Genomic DNA, 21,242 nt, shown 5'->3' on the forward strand with positions numbered 1-21,242 from the left:
ATATCTTATTTATGCGTTATGTGTAGGTATGCGTGTATTTATTTATCTCACAGGTACTTATTTAGCACTTACTTTGTGCCAGGCTCTCCTCTAAGAAAATCTGTCTGGGTTTATCTAAAAATAACTGACACATAGAGCTTACTAGAAGTCAGCTATTCTCTAAACGCCTCGGGTATATTAATGCATTTCTTCTTATAACAGCGAGTTAGGCAGAGATATCCATGTTAAACTGAAGCACAGAGAAGTGAAGCTAACTTATCCAGGTTCACACAGCTCATATGCAGAATTGCTGGGAACCAGACTTTACAGCCTGGTGGCTCCCAAGTCCACGCTCTTTTCTAAGCTGTGTAAAATATTTTATTCTTACCTGTATCTCCCAGCTGCATTAGCCAGACGTGCCCAGATGATGATGTCTTTTCTGTATCTGGGGCGCATAGAAGGGTTTCCGTAACTACCTGGAAGTTCTGTCAAGAGAGTCACGGGCCATGTAAGAGCTTATTTTGAGAGGCAGAGTATTTATTACAGCTCTTTGTGAATTTATGATTGGCCCTGTCGAATAGTGGTTGGGATTATATGGACATTATGCAAAATAGCCTCACATAACAACCCTAGTTATACTAAAGCTAAACTCAGGCTGTGGCCTGGAAATGTTGTGGGTAGGCAGTTGATTCTCTCCCTCCCTGGACTGAGGATGAATCAGATTGCCTGCTACCCTTTCTTTCCTTTGATAACCTCTTTGAGAAACAAATAATATGGGAAGTTATATATATATTGTTTGTTTTAATCTCATATAGGAATGGCTTTGATTTAAGCTTTATCCCAATTTCAAAATACTACTCCCCTCCCTCATGCTTTTTTTTTTTTTTTTTTTTTTTTTTTTTGTGAGGAAGATCAGCCCTGAGCTAACATCCATGCTAATCTTCCTCTTTTTGCTGGGGAAGACCAGCTCTGAGCCAACATCTATTGCCAATCCTCCTCCTTTTTTTTTTTCCTTCCCCCCAAAGCCCCAGCAGATAGTTGCATGTCGTAGTTGCACATCCTTCTAGTTGCTGTATGTGGGCCGCGGCCTCAGCATGGCCGGAGAAGTGGTGCGTCGGTGCGCGCCCGGGATCCGAACCCGGGCCACGGAGCGTGTGCACTTAACCGCTAAGCCACGGGGCCGGCCCCCCTCATGCTTTAAATTAATATATTTTTGTTATATAAAACAGCAGAATGATCAACAGCTTGTCAAAGTGGTCCTAAGAAGGCCTAACCTTCTCATTTCACGTGTCCTTCAGAATTTTATGTCTGAAAGGGTTCCTGATTACATATATTTGCTCATGAAACAAATATTTGCTATATACCCTCCTGCTATACAGGCCCTGTGACAATAGTCTCAGTGAATAAAAGACACAGTATCTCCTCTCCTGGAGCTTGCAATCTATGTGTTCCAGTTTATAGTAAATGTAAGGTAGGAGTTACAAAGGTCTAAGAGAAGACTATGTAGTATACTAGGTCTGGCTAAGTTATCTTTTAGAATTCTGGAGTTCAGCAGTGCTCCGAGATTCTAGTCTAGTGCTCTCATTTTCCAGGTGAAGAAAAAGTGAGACCCAAAGATGTGATGTGACTCATTTGTAAGAGAATGATAGGTGGAACAAAGCAGGAGCCCAGGGCTCCTGTGGTCATTGCTGTAAAGAGGGATCAGGCCCTGCCTTTGTGTCATGTACATGTAAAAGACTTGTATACCAGACATTCCAGGAATATCTTTGCTTGAAAAATGAGGGTCGCATCTGCATTAACCCATTACTTCTCTTTAACCCATGCCATTCCGTATGTAATTACCTACAAGCACAAAACTCAGGTTATCACTTATTCAGATGAAGACATTGGCAAGATTTGCAGTTAGTTTAATTGAAATTGTTTAAACTGTAGCTCTTGTTCAAGTGATTGACAAGTCAGTGATGAGTATCTGGAGATGAAAAACTCAGGAGAACTGATCTCAGAATCCACAGGAGAGGGACATAAATGCTAATTACACTTGGACTCTAATTCCTGGTTTGTCATAGCTGCCTGCAGGTGTGTGTCTTGACTGTGGGCTATTCTTAGGGCCTCATTTGTATTTGAGATTTTCTTTAATAATGTTGCCTCCCCAATGAGCTCCTTAATCTCTGACTTATTTTCAGTTCTCTTTCTCTAGATATAGGAAAAAATGAATTGGCAAATGAATGTAGTTATTGGTTCTTTTGATTATTGAAGATTGAAGATTTTTTTTCTTCGTATTGATTTCCCTGGAAGACAGTTTTGGGATAGACTGTCTTTTGGCCTCTGGACTGAAAGATGAGATGCTTAGGTGTTCATTTTTGTTTGTTGTTATCATTACCCCCCATCATCGTCACCACCAACATTACTCAAGTGGCCTTCTTGATGAATTAGCACTCTCTGGTTAGAGAGCTAATGTTAACTCTGTGCAGTATATTTGCACTGAAGAGCTGCTGTCCTACTCCTGCCTGCTGAGGAGGAGGCTTGGCATTGGCAGGTGCAAATTAACCTTGAGATTTGCTTTGTTTATTTTTAAGCAGGGGTGAATTTTGTTCCCTGGTAGTAGAATTGAGGGCTTGAGCATGTTAAATGGGTTGAGTGAAAACACAAAGATATGTGGACCTCTTTCTTCATCCATACATACTTACCGAATGCCCCCAATTGGATCATAATCTGTGGCTGCGCCCTCTTTAAACTTGGCCCTGAGTTAATTTACATTTCACAGTGTGAGTGCCCTTGAGGTTTAGCTTCTGTACACTGCTGACTTCCTGTGTGATTTTGCCATGGCTTCAACAGATATCTAAGTGCTTTCCTGGCCCTCTTCCTGCTCCTCTAGATTAGTTGTAGAGTCTTGCCAGAGGAGAATCCGAGGGTGGATCAGTGTTGTCACATGGGGAGAACTTCTTCCCTTCCTGGGGATTTGAGTCAGCCATGCTTCTTTCTCTGTGTGTAGACCTCCCATTCCTTGCCATGTCTTATGCCTATATTAACTCTGGCCAGCTGCATACAGGGGTACTATTAACACCTCTTTGTTGGAAGTACTAGTTGTTCCGTCCTACCCCCACCCTGGTCTGATCAGATTCCTCACATTTACTCATCTCCTTAGTTTTAGACAGGTTGATAAGACTGAGCAATAATTTCAGTGAACATATCTGACTTTAGGAGTCGTCTTTATATTTTCTTCTCTTCTATGTTGTTGTATTATGACAGTACTTCTGGTAAGAAAGATTTACCTTACCGTTAGCCCTTAATTGGCTTTCTCTCTGATATGGCTCCTATGGCTTTTAAAACGTTGATTAGATGGAGTATTCAAGTGAGTGATCTGACAGCTGAAATTTTGAGGCAACTGTCCTTTTCAAAATTTTCATATTCTTTTTTTTTTTTTTTTTTTGTGAAGAAGATCAGCCCTGAGCTAACATCCATGCTAATCCTCCTCTTTTTGCTGAGGAAGACCGGCTCTGAGCTAACATCTATTGCCAATCCTCCTCCTTTTTTTTTCCCCAAAGCCCCAGTAGATAGTTGTATGTCATAGTTGCACATCCTTCTAGTTGCTTTATGTGGGACGCGGCCTCAGCACAGCCAGAGAAGCAGTGCGTCGGGGCGCGCCCGGGATCCGAACCCGGGTCGCCAGTAGCAGAGCGCGCGCACTTAACCGCTAAGCCACGGGGCCGGCCCTCATATTCATTTTTAAAATGAGTTTTTGAGGAACAGGCATTTTGAAAGGATTTTAATGGTGCTCACCAGCAGTTTGGCTGAACTTGATGCTTGTGCAATATGCTGCCTTTAACCTGATCAGTGGGAACTGAAGGCATGTTTAGAAAAGGGGATTCTGGACTTTCAGACAATGGGAATGGCTTCAGGCTGCTCAACCAACATATCTCTTCAGTACAGGTATATAAACCTTGACCATGACCAAAACCAAGCATATCACTTAATTCTATAAAACAGACCCTGTGTGTTTGCTAAGGGATACCACGTACTTGTTTCTTTTGACTCAAACATGCTTATCTTGAAAAGTTTCATAAAGAGCATTGCTCAGTATGTCTATATCCATGTATTCAGTACATATAATAGGATTAATCAGCTTTTCCTATTTTAGGCTCCTAACACCCTAACCTATTTGTATACATATCCTTTCTTAATTTAAAACCAGAGGTTCTTCTGGTCCATTCTATCCTTGTTTTCAAAACTTCCTAACTCCAACTTTGGTAATGGGTGTAGTTAACTGTATCATTTTGATGCACATACTGTGAAACCAGTCCCAAGCATCTTTGTGATTGTCATCTTGTTTGTTCTTCTTGATAGTTCTTAACTTGGTCCTTGAGAACTTATGGTGGAGTGAAATTACATGCAGTTTTTCTGTAGAGGCATTTCATATTTTTTAAAAACAGATTTCAAAGAGTCTGAAAAGGTTAAAGAACTGCTCTACTGTAATGTCTAGGAGTCCTGCGAGAATGTTGCAAACCTTTTCTCTGTCAAGTATAATTTCTTTGGGGCCTGAAATGTTCAGCCATTTGCCATTCTCTTTTGCCAGTCATCTTTTTTGTTTGTTTATTTCTCAACTTTAATTTTTAGAGCAATTTTAGGTTCACAGCAAACTTGAGGAGAAAGTACAGAGAGTTCCCATATTCCCCCTTTGCCCCAACACATGTACTTCCTCCTCTACTATCGACAGTTCCCCACCAGAGTGGTACATTTGTTATAACGGATGAACCTACATTGTCAACATCATCACCCACAGTCCATAGTTTATGTTACAGTTCACTCTTGGCGTTGTACATTCTTTGGATTTTGACAAATGTGTAATGACATGTATCCATCGTTGTAATATGATACAGAGTAGTTTCACTGCTGTAAAAATCCTCTGTGCTGTGCCTTTTCATCGCTCTTTCATTCCCCTAACCCCTGGCAACCACTGATCTTTTTACTGTCTTCATAGTTTTGCCTTTTCCAGAATATCATAGTTGGAATTATACAGTATGTAACTTACTGATTGGCTTCTTTCTCTTAGTAATATATATTTCAGATTCCTTCATGTTTTTTCATGGCTTGGTAGCTCATTTCTTTTTAGCACTGAATAACAATCCATTGTCTTCATGAAGCACAGTTTATGTATCCATTCACCTGCTGAAGGACATATTACTTGCTTCCAAGTTTTGGCAATTATATATAAAGCTACTATAAACATTCATGTGCAGGTTTTTGTGTGGACATAAGTTTTCGACTATTGGAGCATATGGCTAAAGTATGTTTAGTTTTGTACGAAATTGCCAAACTGTCTCTCAAAGTGGATGTACTATTTTGCATTCCCACTAACAATGAATGAGAATTCCTGTTGTTCCACATCCTCACCAGCATTTGGTGTTGTCAGTGTTTTGGATTTTGGCCATTCCAAAGGTGTATGGTGGTAGCTCATAGTTGTTTTAATTTGCATTTCCCCAATAACATATGATACGGAGCATTTTTTCATAGGCTTATTTGCCATCTCTTTGTTTTCTTTAGTGAGAGGTCCAGGTCTTTTGCCCATTTTAAAATTGCGTTGTTCATTTTCTTATTGTTGAGATTTGAGTTCTTTGTATATTTTGGATGAGTCCTCTATCAGATATTAATATTTTAAGATATTTTCTCCCCGTGTGTGGTTCAGCTGTGTTTCAATTGTTGTTTTTTAAAATCTTAGACCCAGAAAATCAAACTGAGTGAGATGATCTTTCACACTCGTGGAGGCCCATCTGGCTACTAGTGAGCTCTGTTGCGCACTCCCAATCTTAACTCCCTTGGTTCTTCATTTTCAGGTCAATGTGACTGTGGACTACATTAGACCAGCCAGCCCAGCCACAGAGACGGTGCCTGCCTTTTCAGAGCGTACCTGTGCCACTGTCACCATTGGAGGAATGTGAGTGTTCTGGCTGGCAGGGACTCAGCTGTAGCTAAGAGTTCTCTCCTCATTCAAGTCTCTCCTTCCTTTCATCTTGATTTGCTTTCTATTGCTCCACACAGTGGTTTATAATTGTTATGTGCCTGTGTAGCACTTGATGTTTGCAAAGTACATTATAATCGCTCATTAGCTAATGATATACTTTCATTATTGTTATTATTTAAGATTTATTGGGCTCTGTGTACTTGGCACGATGTAGCACACGTTATTACTATTAATAATACCATTTACTGTCAATAAAACCCTAGGTACTATCCAAAATTAGTTAGATTCTCTGCATAATAGTTTAGGAAGTTCAGTTGTAGACCCCAAAAAAAGGGAAGAAGAGAGGTTAATTGGACATTTTCTTTGTATAGACTTATGTAATGATGGTAAATGATGGGGTCTTCCTCTTCTACTATGCTGGCAGTATCCTGGTTATATTCCATAGTCTCTTGGGAGCTTGGTTGGTGAACAGAATCTTTCATGGAAGGTATCTGATGGGGGAAGGAGGAAACCTGCTGAGCCATGCTTCCACAATAAATATTAAAACCATCAGTCAGTCTCCGGTAGCAATTCTTACTCTGCATAAAATATACCAGCATGCCAATTGTTTCCTTCTCTATTTAACAATCTTAAATGCTATTTACTACCAAACTGGTATTTTTCTTTTCTTTTAAGGGGGCATGGTGGAGGGGAAGAAAAGAATAGGTTTCTCATCAAAACAAGGATTGTCTTATTGAAAGTACAATGAAGCCCATCAGGAGAAACACCTCAAAACTACAGCATGCCTCTGACAGGAAAGAGGGTCTTGCAGCTCATTTACCTTCCAGAAGCTCTCCTACCAGAGGGGAGCCTTTTCCCCTCATTTGTGCTGTCAGATTTGGAAATAAGTATTTTTAGCCACTGTTACCACTCCTATATTAATGTTCACACAATAGTCAGAGACTTCATTTTTGCCGAGAGGAACTCAATATGGGCTTTTGTTGTCATTACCTTAACACCATTACAGACATCTAGTGTTAGAAGGAGATTATTGACATGTCAGATAATATTTTTGAAATGGGAGAAACTGGGAAATATTTTGGTCATCTTCTTGCATAACGTGTATAACTTGTAGTAGTGATTGTTACCAATTTATCACCACTTCTCAGGAGCTTGACGCATGCTTCCCTGCTCTGGAGAGCTGGAAAGTTAGGATTCCTGATATTGAAATTTTAACTGTTACAAAGAGTCCTCTCAGTAGACAAATGCTCCTTCTATCTAATTACTGGTCAAAACAATATCACTGCTGTGAAAATGCACATCTTTATTTTTGGCAGATGGCTTCTATCCGTGTTTATCTAACAACCCGTTAGAGTGGATTTTTTCATTTAGTTACCATTGAAGGATATTTTTAAAGTAAATTTACACTGCTTAAAATTAGATATTCCAGGAGTGTTCTATAGGAATTTTTTTTTAAAGGACAATTTGAGACAGCTGGTTTAAACTTTTTCAGAGCAGGGTGTTATGGCCATGCTCCATGTCATGAAACCTTGAGGTTTCAACTGCAGTGAACTTGGCTTTAACCAATTTACTCCTTCAGGCTCATCTGCCGTTCTGCAGAGGTCGGTGACTTTTCTAGCCAAGGTTTTGGTTAGATTCTCAAGTCTTGGTAAGAAAGTATCAACCCTTTTATCAGTTTGGTCAGTTAACAACAAAAGTTGATTGGTCTTAATTGACAGCATAGAATATTTGTCCGACAGATTTATGCCAGAGATGATAACCTTGACCTTTCTGCCTCCAGTTCTTGTAATTGGATTGTAAGAAATACTGTTTTCATATGATTTACCAAAAAGTATTTACCTTGGATTAGACCAGCCTGGCAGGGTACCCAAGAAGCTTTGAGTTGCCTCATAGATTTGTTTCCTCTAAACTAGACTTTGTGGGTAAACTGCTGGCTGCAATTGGGAGAAATTGCAGGATTTAGTGATAGTGTCGAAACCAATCTTCACTAGACAGTAAGCTCCCTGAAGATAGGGATTGTTGTCTCTTTTATTCCCTGTTGTAGTCTTAGTATTCAGCATATGGTAGGAGTTCAATAAATTTGTGAATAATTTGTTTACTGTATAGCAAAGTGTCCCTTTATGAAGCATAACAGGGAGTACTTAGATGTCTCATTGCCTGGGACAGCTGTTTCTTTTGAGCTACAGGTTTGTTTTTATCTAATCTATATTGATAAACTTGTATCTGATAGTTTTCCTCTTTGGTTCGGTTATTGGAAGGGCACAGCGAAAGATAGTACATCTCTAGGAAGTGTACTTGGTAGCATGCTTTTCGTGTTCGAAATCTTACAAATAGCTTCTCTTTATTTTCGCTTTGCCTCGATTTTGTATTTATTTCCTTTTTCCTAATGATACTTAAATCATTCCAAATAATATTTTAGAAATGTTGAGATATTAATAAAAATGTCCAAATACTCAGCTTATATTCAGAATTAAGGTATACTAAAAGCCTTCTATCTACTTTAATGGTTAGTTATTCAAAAACATTGGCTCGAGTAGTGAGATTTAAATAATTTTTTTAATCTCAAATATTTTAATTTCATTTGAAACACAAAAATGCACATATATTCCCAAGTTTTTGATATATGGGCATCTTGGATCAACTAGTTGATATCCTGGTGAATTGCATAACTACCTCTTTGGAATGAGGACTTAAAAACACTAATTACGGAACCCTAGATTTTTGTGATTTACATCTCCCTCATCTGTTATAGTTGTCCTACTCATACTTATTTTGTAGCCATTTTAAAGCCATTCCTCTCATTAAACCTTTTTATTTTATCTCATTTATTTATTTATTTATTTGTTTTTGCTGAGGAAGTTTTGCCCTGAACTAACATCTGTTGCCAATCTTCCTCTTTTTTTTCACTTGAGGAAGATTAGCTCTGAGCTAACATCCATGCCAGTCTTCCTCTGTTTTGTATGTGGGTCGCCGCTACAGCATGGCCAATGAGTGGTGTGGGTCTGTGCCTGGGATCTGAACCCATGAACCAAGCTGCCAAAGCAGAGTATGCCGAATTTAACCACCAGGCCATGGGGCCGGCCTCTGTTAAACCTTTTCAAAGTATTCAACTATTTGCATAAACGCACGTTCATTTTGTACTCGTATTTCAATTATTAATATAATATATAATGAAGTACATAATTAAAATAACAGGCATAACCAGTATAAATAGATCTAGGGACAGAAACCAGTGCTGCAACAGGTTGGGACAGAAGTGCCCCGGTGTGTCAGAGTGGCCCTCAGTCACTCTTAACTGGCATCAGCCAGTAGGTTTTGCTGAGGTCATAGAATGTGCGGAGCAATTAAGGAAAGATTAGTTAAGACCGCTTCTATGATAATGCGTTGCTTCTGTCAAAGACAGGCTTTGTTCAAGCTTGTAAAAAGCTGTAGAATTAAGAAACAATCTAATCCAAATTATGTGTATCATCATCTGTAGGTTTATATGCCTACATATAGACCTTCATAGCATCTAGTCGCTTTGCCATTATTCAAGACATCAGTTGGGATTCTCTGACTCTAGAAGAGTTTCTCTCAAACTGCTGATTCCAGGGGAATGAGAAGAGGCAGATGAGATGGAGTTTCTTACAGGGTTATTTCAGAGCCGAGTTTTAAATGTATTTCATTTGCCAAAGTGTGTGAATTGCCTGTATCCTCGGTCTAATCCTTCTTTGTTTTTCCTGTTGATGTATGGGAGGGAGTCGAGTGCCAGGATCTCGGGGAGGCCTCTCTGGTGTGACACAGTCTTCAGCTCCCCATCTCTTGCCCTCTGGGGAATCAATGAAAACGAGGTTCACCATTCCTCCAATAGATTAAAATTTTTTTCTTGGTTAACTTCACTGTGGAGTTGGCAAGAGTTGTTATCTGTTAATCAAAACAGTTTAAATAAAAAATAAAAAGATCAGACTTTGAGTTGTTTCTCATTCTCTGGCTCCCAGCTTGGGAATTACCTGATCCTTTTAGGCCTGGTTTGTGACATGAAGCTGTCAAGATGGCACTTCCTGTTAATTACTTTTTATTGTATTTAAGACACTTAACTCTTGTGATTTAGTTTTCTGTGTAATTAGCTTCAGTGATTAAAATCTCGTTCTTTCGTTATCGCCAGAGCCTTCTTGAAGAGCGAGATTTTTCTGGGGTAACCTTTACTCGTGCTGGACTTTCCAATTACTTTGAGCTCCTATTTGGCAAACATATAATCTATTAACTGGTTGCTCATGTCTTTCTGCATATCACATTTTATTTATTTATTTATTTATTTTTATTAATTTATTTATTTTTCCCCCCAAGCCCCGGTAGATAGTTGTATGTCATAGCTGCACATCCTTCTAGCTGCTGTATGTGGGACGCGGCCTCAGCATGGCCAGAGAAGCAGTGTGTCGGTGCGCACCCGGGATCCGAACCCGGGGCACCAGCAGCGGAGCGCGCGCACTTAACCGCTAAGCCACGGGGTCGGCCCTGCATATCACATTTTAAAAGAAAGATGTTAAAAGAAAATTTGTTCGCATTTATAAAAGGACACCTAAAATGTATAACTTAGAAGCAAACCTCACACATACACGCTCATGATCACCGCCGCTGCACCCCATCCCTGGAAAATTGTCACATATCCTGTAGATACAGTGTCTCTAAGGTGTTTCCCCAATGCCTTCCATTATGTGAAGTATTTTGCAATAATAGGAGACACTTTCCCATTTTGGGAAAGTGAAAATGTCACAGAGATGGAACTATGGAATAGGAACAGCTGGAAAATGCCTGTTTATTTTCTGCACAAGGTCACTGGGTTTTTTGGGAGATGATTTATTTTTTGTAACAGGGCTTTTTGAAATATTGTTTCAATCCATTGCTTGCCCCCATTGCCCATCTTTTTGCTCCCCCACACCGTGATCCATGCAAAGCCCTTGGGCTTCTCCTTGATGCCTGTACCAGCCTGCGGCCTTGCTACCAGAGGTGTTGTCCAAGATCTACTGGGCTTGGGACAATTCCCTCTTTGTTTTAACGATTATCATCCAGCGATTCAACGCCATCTTTATGAACCTCCTATGCATCTCTTTGGATTCTTCATAGATAGAACTTGTCCTTATTATATTTATATAACCCAGACTATCACACTTGCAAAAGAATGAGACCTTGTGTGCTTCTTTTTTCTTTTTCATTGGTTCTAGTTTGCAGGGATACTTCTTTCCTCAGCTGTTCTATTGGTGACTGAAGCATGAGGTTAGGTCTTGTCCTTCTAGAATAATCTGTTTGTAATCCTAGTTCGGTGTTTCTCAGCCACAGTAGAAATAAGTGTCATACAATCCCCAGCTTTTCTGTCTTGAGTTCTGTAGCTTTAAGGCTTTCACTGTTGGGCCAAACTTCTTGTCTCTCAGAGTTTCCAAATCTTAAACTAGTATCTGACTTTCAAGCTAAACCTAGAAGAAAGTGGCCTCTTGATACCCTATTTTCTGGCCTAGTGTTGGTACTGAGAGTGGCCCACAGCATCCGGAAAGTACTCTTTCAGCATCTGAAGAAGTGCCGAGACAGTGTTAATGTCAGTGACTTGGCCAGGAGGTAGGATCTGGGTGGTAGCCAACTCTTTTCTCCACAGATTTGTTGCTTACACTTCATCAAATTTATTTAGTTGCTCTTTTTTTTCAACTTTTTCCTTCTTTGAAGGAAAAAGAAAACACCAGATAAAGGAGTTCCCTTTTTCCCTTAAATTATAAACACCAAACCAACCCCCACATCTAAAAAGAGCACCTTAGATTGTTTTCTGGAAGTCATAGGCTGCTTGGTTTATATAATTGTACTGCTTCTGCTACGTTGAGTAGTAGAAGTATGCTGTCCACCATTCTGAGGATATGAGAAGTATCTGTGGCATTTAGTTTAAAATACTTTGGAAAGAAATAGTTGAATAACTGCGCCTGTCTCCTTCTAGCTCAAGTATAGCAATCATTTGAAGAGACTGGTCTCAAAAAGCACTGAAAGAAGGACCCTGGGGGGCCAGCCCAGTGGTGTAGTGGTTAAGTTCGAGTGCTCTGCTTCAGAGGCCCGGGGTTCATGGGGTCAGATCCTGGCCATGGACCTATACACCACTCATCAGGCCATGCTGTGGAGGCATCACACACATAAAATAGAGGAAGATTGACACAGATGTTAGCTCAGGGCCACTCTTCCTCACCAAAAATAAAAAAAAAAGAAGGAGCTTGGCTGTTGCAAAGAGTTCAGGGTGGAAGTCAGGAAACCGCTGAGTTTCAGACAGATCTCTGTCACTCAAATATTTTGTGGCTGTCCATCTGTGGAAATCTCATGCTGCCAAGACATTTCCTTAAAGACCTCTTGGTTTCAGATTATCTTTATATGGAAGTTCAATTAAGCTTTTCATAATGGAATCCTTGGATCATACAAATCAGCAAAATCCTTTGCTGAGCTATGTGTTCTTTCTTTCCCTTTCTTTACTCTTTTTTTTCAGTATCAAGTAGAATGTCAGGTGGTGGGTGACTTAATGTTTACTGAGCTGATTTTTGGGAAGCTCCCTCTCATCAGTTTCCCCAAGTATACCATGGACAGCTTGGGAGAAAATGAGACTTTTCTCCAAATAACAGGAGCTCATCATAAAGGAGGAACGTTCTAGAATGTTTAAAGATACAGATAAGTATGTTCAAAATAATCTAAGTTAGAGGCTCTGTTTGAAAAAGTAAAGATGCTGTCATTCTGATTTCTGTGGGTCCTCCCTGTAGCTCAGTGAGAGACTGGGCCCAGACAAGGGACAGCTTGCTGCTTCTATAGCTGCCTACTAGGAACAGTAGGTTTATGTGTTTATTCATTCAACAAATATTTGTTGAGCACCTACTAAGTGCCAAGCACTGGGATATAGCAGTGAACAGAGCAGCAAACAGTTCCACATGGGGAGGCTCATTCTTGGATTTCTTGGCTCTGATTGCTGAGACCTCAAGAGTCCTTGTGGGTATTCGCTGGCTTTGCCCCCCACAGAAACTTGTTTATGTAGATTTTTACATTAAGAAATGGTATTGACTTTATTTAAACAGGACCTAAAAAGGTTCTGTTCTATTCAGGTTTTGCCGGGGATTTTGAGAGACTTTAACACTCAGAAAAAGGTTAAAATGTAAGTGAAAGATAATCCCTCTTGTATCCTTATTTTTAGATGAGTCAGTAACTTAACCTGTCAGTAGACAAAATGAAATGCTCAAGTGACTACCCACTGAAGTGCCCTGTCCTTTTCCTCCTCACATTGTAGTTCTGGGGCCATTCAGTGTTGGAAGAGCTCTGTAAATCTCAGTGGTTCTCCATGGTTCCCATCCTGCTCCCTGTTCTCTTAGAAACCTAGAGGACCACTTACTTTCCTCCTGCCTCACCTGGCAGAGGCATAGACGCTAACTTCCTAACAGTGTCTGCTTTTCACTTTTTTGTATTGTTATCCTTATAACTTGATAAATTAACACTACTAATCTTTAAATTTTTAGCTTTAAATAGTATCTATTGACTTCTTCACATAAAAGATGAATATTTTTGAGTACTTGCACCATTACCCCGCAACCCCTAATTTTATTATATTATTTTAGTTTACCAAATGGTGAACTTGATAATGTTCACTTACTCTGTGTTCTGGTTAACTTTAAGTGTTTATGTGCTTAACCACAACCACTCTAAAGGGTTAGGAAATTAGAGTGCTTACACTTTTTTCTTACTACTCCCTTCTTTTAAAAAAGTTTTATTTTTTCCTGTTATCAAGATTTATAGCGTTTATTGCATTTCTCCTCTGTCACTGTAATTATCTTCTAAGCTTTGCTTGTAAGTAGATCCTACAATTTTGACCCTGCCCCACCCCCATAGCAGTTTTACTTCTTGAAGTGTTACTGTTGGACCACGAAGTCTGATAGTGTGATTAGACCTATAGAAAAAGAAATCCTGGGTCATTAAATCCCTCAGAGAAAGGTTAAATTAATTCTGCCTGTGTGCCCCTCTCTGTGTGTGTTATGTCTCTTTTTCCTTTTTTGCACTTCTTCATATGCAGCTATGAAGAGACACTTGAATCTCGTCATTCTTTTTGTGGTATTTCTTTTCATTTGGAGAAGAACCTTGACTTTTCATGTGTGGGTGGTAAAGTTGCTGAATTCCTGCATGTCTGAAAATATCTTAATTTTGCCTCTGTTCTTGATTGTTAGTTTAATTATAAAATTCTTGCCTCAAAATTACTTATTTTCCTGAAAACTTTGAGGTCATTGTGTTCTATTGCTTCATCAATGTTTATGAGAAATTCAATTTCCATTTCTTTAAATGTAACATTTTTTTCTGGCGCTAGAAGTTTTTACAATTTTCTGTTTATCTTTGGTTTTCTGAAATTTTATTAAAATATTTCTGGGGTGGGGTGTGTTTCCCCTGCATACTCAATGGACTTTTTAAATCTGAACACTCATGTCTTGAAGTCAAATTTTTTTTCTGTTACTTGAATTATTTTTTTTCCCTCTTGCCTCTGACTCTGGAAATTCTATCAGTATTGTATCTTATGCTTTATATCTCTAACTTCTGTTTTTTTAAGACCTCCTTTGCATTTTCTTACATTCAAGGAGATGTCTTGAACGTTATTTCCCCGATTGCTTAGCCAGCCAGCCATGCATGTTGATTCATTTTCATTCATTCCCTCTCTCTTATTCATTCATCTCACTCATTCATTTACTTACTCGTTAGTTCATTTATCAAGTATTTATAGAATGCCTGGTATATACTAAGCAGGGATATATTGGTAGTTCTAAGACTGCGATGATTCATGTCCCCATGAAATTTACAGAGACTATTCTCTTCATCTAGCCCATTTTATTTTGCTTATTTCAGCGCTTATATTTACATTTTTTGTTCTTTAAGTGTTCTATTTTAATAGAATCTAGTTCTTAGTCTATGAATACAATATTTTCTCTGATATCTCGGGGAATATTTTTTAAAAATAAAAAAACCGACCCTCTTCCATTGAATTATCTGTTTCCCTCATGACTAAATATTCTTTATTTCGTTCCTTTTCTTAAGTCCTCAAGTACCTTGGGAACCTTGATCTATATGTATGAAGGAAGGACCAGGTTGGAGTTGGCATGGTTGTTCCTCTGCAGTTGTATGCATCTGCTTCTCCAAACCTCTGTCATGAAAGGGCATAAGTGAGTAGGAAGTGTGAGAGGCAGCCCTTCTTATATGGTGCCTGAAAGTGTATGGACCTGGAACATAGAGGAAGCAGGCAAATTTACAACCCCGCTAAAATTGTCAAAGCAAAGGGGGTTTTCCTGGGTGGTAGAGAACTTGAGTGTATTTCATTGGGGGTGGCCTGTGAGAGGAGAGGTGGAGTCTATGATGTGCTCAGCCAACACTGTCTCCGTCACTATGCCTCTGCTTTTCTTTCAGGCCACAAACTCCATCTAAGGTCCTTCCCTAGTTAAATCACCTACGCTCTGTTCTACTACGATGTGTGCTTCTTTGAAGTAAATTATCTCGTATGACATTGGTAGTTGGGGGAATCACATTGGTATAAAGTTGAAATTGTGTTGGTTTATAAGTGACATCCCCAGATACATTAAAATATTGAAACAATAGGGGATAAGCTTTCTTACATTTAAAGGGTGAGCTTCAGCAATATATAAAGACTTTAAAAAGAAAAATCTGAAAATCTAAAGTTGAGAAATCTACAGCAGTAACTTCCTTTAGTGTAAGTCATGAGTACTTCGGTGGCTTCAAGAACCTTTATGCTTTCAGCTGTGTTAAGCTTGGTAGCAACCTGCAAGTGCAGTTGGAAAAGCGGTGAAGACACTTCTTTCAGTGTTAAAACAGTGAAGTAATGAAAAAGGCTACACCCTGGATCAGATTTTATGTTTTGATTAGAATGGTCTCTTATTAGAAACAAAGCCCTCTAGTACCTCATCTAGAAGGAGAAGGAAGCATAAGAGCCCCAGGGTTAAAGGCTACTCTGCCAGTAAAGATTTAACTGTGCTCCTGTCTTTATTAGGGTTGTTTTTGCTAGTGCTTAGGCTAGAAAGTTCCATAGGGTTTAAGTGGTCTGCCCATAACCCTATTTTTCTCTCAAGCCCTGTTTGTTTAGGGCTTTTTGGTGGTTTTGTGGAACGTAAATTGTTTAGGAACACACATACAAGTCTGTGATAGAAGATGCCTGTACCTGCCAATGGAGTCTTTCTTGGGTTTTCACCAAGGGTCAAAACCCTCTGCTCTTAGCAACTCTTTGGGCACCATAGGGGCTGAAAAGAGGCTGGCTGGCCCAGCTCTTTTGAATGCTGTTCCTGATGAATTGCTCAGATGATGTCCCTAAAGCCTACTCACTGTGGTGCTTTGTATTTGTTGATAAAGGCCCTCGAGGCGCCCCCGGTTCTCCACCAATCTGATCCCTTCTGCTTTCTGTCTTTCAGGATTTGCCCAAACTTTCTGATATGCTGTTAACACACTTTCTTGTTTTCCAGCACCATTAGGGCTTTATTTTTGTCCATATCTGTCTTTTCTGTCATTTCAGTGGGACCTTATAAAGGATGTCATGTGGACATGAGTTCTCAGTCTGCTATTCTGACCTCCCTCAAGCATTCTTTCTTTATTCCTTTGGATAGTGCAACTGATGTGGTAAGGAGAGGGGACATTTGACATGGTTACCAATAAGCAAAAATTCTGTCTTTTAGATACCATTTCTCAGCCCCTTTCTATTTACAATTCCTGGGGCCAGCACAGTACAAAGTGGTAAGGGAAATAAGAATGGAGTTTTTATAGATTTTTCTATCTCCTAGTGATGCTGCTTCACAGGGATTTGTTCCAGTTCATACTATGTGATTTTTTTTAAAAAGTAATAAATTGTAGTAACATTTTCAATAGTTTAGAAAATATGGGGAAATTACCCATTATTTAATTATGCTAATATAATAGCTATTATACTCTTTTTGAGGGCTGCTTATATTTTAAGAATTTAATTTAGGAATGAGAAAACTTTGACCACTTGGCATAGTGTTAGATGAAGTCTAAGGCAAGTTACTGTTGGATCTTAAGATTGTGTGGATAGTTTTAAAAAGTAGACGCTGGAGGTAAACAGACCTGAGGTGAAACCTCAGCTCTAATACTGGATAGCTGCGCAGTCTTGGGCCTTAGCTTTTTTTGTGTGTGTGAGGAAGACTGGCTCTGAGCTAACATCCATTGCCAATCCGCCTCTTTTTGCTGGGCAAGATTAGCTCTGAGCTAACATCTGTGCCCATCTTCCTCTATTTTGTATATGGGATGCCGCCACAGTATGGCTTGATGAGTGGTGCATTGGTCCTTGCCCAGGATCCAAACCTGCAAACCATGGGCCACCGAAGTGGAGTGTGAGAACTTAACTACTGCGCGCCTGGGCAGGCCCTTAGCTTTTCCCTATGTAAATTAGATTTAATAATCCCACACCTCACAGGGCAGTTGTACGGATTAAATACGCTAATACATCTAAAATGTTTAGCATAGTTACTAAAACTTGCCAGTCGAGTGCTTACATCAGCCCCGAGCCTCTGCACTGAACTAATTTCAGATCTAGTGGTCTCCTCTGTCCTTTCTCTCTTTTTCTTCTCTCCAACATCTCCTGCCATTTCTTTTCACCCAAATTTTCTCCTTTTTAGGGATTTTTCTTGAATGTTTTTAATATTCAATTCTCTTCTTACTCTTCACATTCCCCCTGGCCAAGCTCATCCGCTGATAATACTGCTACCTCACAGAATGTTCTAAGCATTAGCTTAAATAAGATATAGGAAATGCCTAACATGTGGTAGTTGCCCAAAGGTTAATTAAAAAACAAAATGCTGCATTGGATTATGGCTTAGATTTTGTTGTAGTCATCCATTTTTATTGTTCCATGGCAGGCACTTTGGTTTGGATTTATCTCTTTTCTCACTTTTTTAATTGTCATGATAGCTAAATTATGTTCATTTTTCCTCTAAATATTGAATGTAACTATTACATGTATACTATGTAATGATTGATAAGTACTTGCATAAAGATAGAAGTAATCGATATTTATGAGTAATTTTTAATGTTTCAAGAAGTTTTAACACATTTATCATTGAGTAGACACATAATTTATCCCCTAATAAAAGCAATTTATTGAATAATATCTTTCAAACCAAGAGGTATGCTAGCAAGCAACCTACCTGGTTATATTTGCTCTAGCTAGTAATCGACCTGTCTACTTCCTACCTGTGTATCTGAAGTGGTGAAAAGGCAGAGGGCTGCTGACTCAGTGTTTTAGGAAGTACTGTTCTTTACTCCACCTTCAAAGTCTTACTGGAAGTCATATTCTGTGGAACTTAGAATGATACACTCTGCTGTGATGCCTTTGTGAATTTTTGTGCCATCAGTAAAAATGTGTTTACAAATGGAACTTGGAGGGATTTAGCAAATATTTGGACCTTGGAGGTCAATGTGTATGGTAGAATTTGGAGATGTTTAATAGCGTAAGCTTCATAAAGGGTATGGAAACTTGGGACTGCCTTCTATGAGGTTTCCATGGTGTGTTTCTGATATATCTGCTTACACATCAACTGTGATGCAGCTGACGATTGCATTAATGTGAGCTTCTATTGGGCTAAAATTGTGATTTATAAACCATCACATATCAGGTCAGTAGCAAGGGGAATTATATTGCAGTTCTTACACTCTCTCTCCTCCTTCCAAAAAAAATCATCTTGACATTGACTGCAAAATCACCTTTTTTTCCCTTTATACTAAGAAGCAACTATGCAAAGAGTTTATTCTTGTCACCACTTTCTCAGAAACCTCCCTCTGAAACTTTGTTCCTTCATGTGTCACTTAGCACAGCCTGTGGCTATGGAGAGATCAGGCCATTGAGTGAGAGTTGACTAAAGGCTCTGGAGTGGCTTACTGTATTTCAAAGCCAGGAACCAAAATAACCCTGCCCTCCCTAAAAAGTAGGGAAGAATAAGAAAACCCATATCCTTTTTACTGGACTCATTTGTTGCTTATACTATAGCTAAGAATCATTGAGTAAAAAAATATTATATCTTCTAATTCTTAGGAAAAAATGTTGACCACCAAAAAACATTTTTGTTTTGACTTAGTTTTATAAATGGAGACTCATTTCTAGAGCTTTTACCTGCAGAGGTTCTATACTTTATGCAGTGAAAGTCTAAAGCAGCTGCCACATTCTAGACCTTAGCCACACTGACATTGCTTTTGGTCCAGTTGCTAATGGATTCTGGGGAACAAAAACACCACTTGCCTGTTCCTGTGGTGCCAGCTGGCCAGGTTATGGACCATAAAACATAATGGGGCAGGTAGTGGAGTTCTTCTTACTGGGCCCCTTTTTCCCTTCTGACACGTATCAGAAAACTCTTGGACTTCCACCCTAAGAAGCAGCCAGTTGCCAAAGAAATTTTCTTCTGTCTTATCTAGAATGATTGGGCTTGGTAAAAGAACATAGAGTTATTCTTCCAGTTAGTAGTGGCTCAGTATTTCTCAGAGCAGAATGACAGCCTTCCAGAATCTAGAGTATTATTTTGAACTTCTTCCTCTAAACAAAGCATTGTTTATGTGTATCAGTATTTGCATAAACCATAGTGGATTTTAAAATGACCCTCTGGGGCTACCCCATCCCCATTTTGGTGTTTACTAGACCTCTCTGATTTGCCTGGTTCTATTTACTCTGTCAGAGCAGATCATTCCAGATGCCATTATGTAATTTTCTGTCTTGGGGTGTGTTTGTGTGGGCGAGTGGTTTTGCTTTGTTTTTAAGTGGTGTTTAATGTCATGCTAATAATAAACTGGATACGTAGGCCTGGTTTTGTCATAATGGCCACAAAAGTTTGCTTATTTTTCCCTTATTCCCCTGAGAGGCGGAGAACTCTCCCTCCCCAAGTGAAGCCTACATTTTGGAGGGGGCTCTTGTCATCACAGCTGCCTAGAAAATGCAGCATGGCAACTGGCAGTTCTATTCTGAAGAGACAAAGATGAGGAATCTTCTCTCTGGTTGCTCCCACAACCGATTTCTTGTCTTCCTGCAACCTAAATAGAAACAACAGAAATGAATTTTGCTGTTCCTGAATCAATTCCAAAGTTTGATCTATTTCCTACCCACAATTCTTAGGTTCTCGTTCTTTGGAGAATGCCAGATGTGTGGGGAATGTCAAATGTTCTTTGACACATTTATGATTCTGGGTGCCTTAAGTTGTGTTAGGTCATTTTTGGTCCCTTGAATTCTGGAAAAGGAGACTATATTAGTTGAACTCTTCTGTCTGGGCAGTTTTTCACAAAACTGTATGATAGAACCACCTGGAGCACTTAAATAATGGTGCCCCATATTTAAAATCTAGGTACTGATGTTTGCTGTTTTAAAAATACTGATCTTCACCCCTAGAGTTCCTGGTTTTATTGGCCTGGCATGGGATCTGGCATTGGTGTTTTGAATAGTGATTCTAACGTGCAGCCAGCATTAATAAGCACTATGAAAGGAAGTCTAGAAGAAATTCCTGTCTTCTCAATAAATATAGACATAGGTAATAGGAGGAATAAAAACACTTTACAAATGTATGTTTTCTCAGATCACTTTCGGGCCCTAAGCACAGCCAAAACTCCACTAATTTCTCCCGTACCAACTCTGCTTAGAAAAAGTACAGAATGGCAGGGCCATGTAGGGGCTAAGCGGGGGTGATGGTTATTTCTAGCTCTGCCTCCAGCTTACAGCTTACACTGTGACCTTGGCAAGTTATTCACCCTCTTTTCCTACCGCCCGTATCTGGCCTTTTTTGAAGGAGCAAGTGGCATAAACAGTACTACTAATATTACACTTCCTTAATGTATCTCTTCTTAGTAATGTAAAATTTCTTTAAACCTGTTTTCAGGTTCTTAACAGAGGAAATTGTAACTAGGGATGTGTTTAAGGATGAGAGAAGGAGTAACAGTGAAGTCAAAAGTCTCCCATTGGCTTTAAAGTCTAGGCATGGAGTTTTCCTTTTATATAGCCCTCCTTCCCCAGGCTCTTTTTTTTTTTTTAAAGATTTTATTTATTTATTTTTCCCCCAAAGCCCCAGTAGATAGTTGTATGTCGCAGTTGCACATCCATTCTAGTTGCTGCATGTGGGACGCGGCCTCAGCATGGCCGGAGAAGCGGTGCGTCGGTGCTCGCCCGGGATCCGAACCCGGGCCGCCAGCAGCGGAGCGCGCACACTTAACCGCCAAGCCACGGGGCCGGCCCCTTCCCCAGGCTCTTGATCATAAACACTGGGTTTACTTAGAAGGTCTGGATTTGCAAAAT

General features: G+C 39.5%; 1 protein-coding gene across 1 annotated transcript in view; it reads left to right on the forward strand.

Moving 5' to 3' along the window:
* The window catches only part of SND1 (staphylococcal nuclease and tudor domain containing 1), a 422,021-nt gene that overhangs the window by 181,410 nt on the left and 219,369 nt on the right, over nt 1-21,242 (forward strand). The window contains exon 12 of the mRNA XM_004418726.2: nt 5,811-5,911. Coding sequence (XP_004418783.1) covers nt 5,811-5,911 — 101 coding nt within the window. The remainder of the gene's footprint in view (nt 1-5,810; nt 5,912-21,242) is intronic.

This window comes from Ceratotherium simum, chromosome 1 (genome assembly GCF_057802395.1).
Source record: "Ceratotherium simum simum isolate JZ-2026a chromosome 1, ASM5780239v1, whole genome shotgun sequence".
NCBI lineage: Eukaryota > Metazoa > Chordata > Mammalia > Perissodactyla > Rhinocerotidae > Ceratotherium > Ceratotherium simum.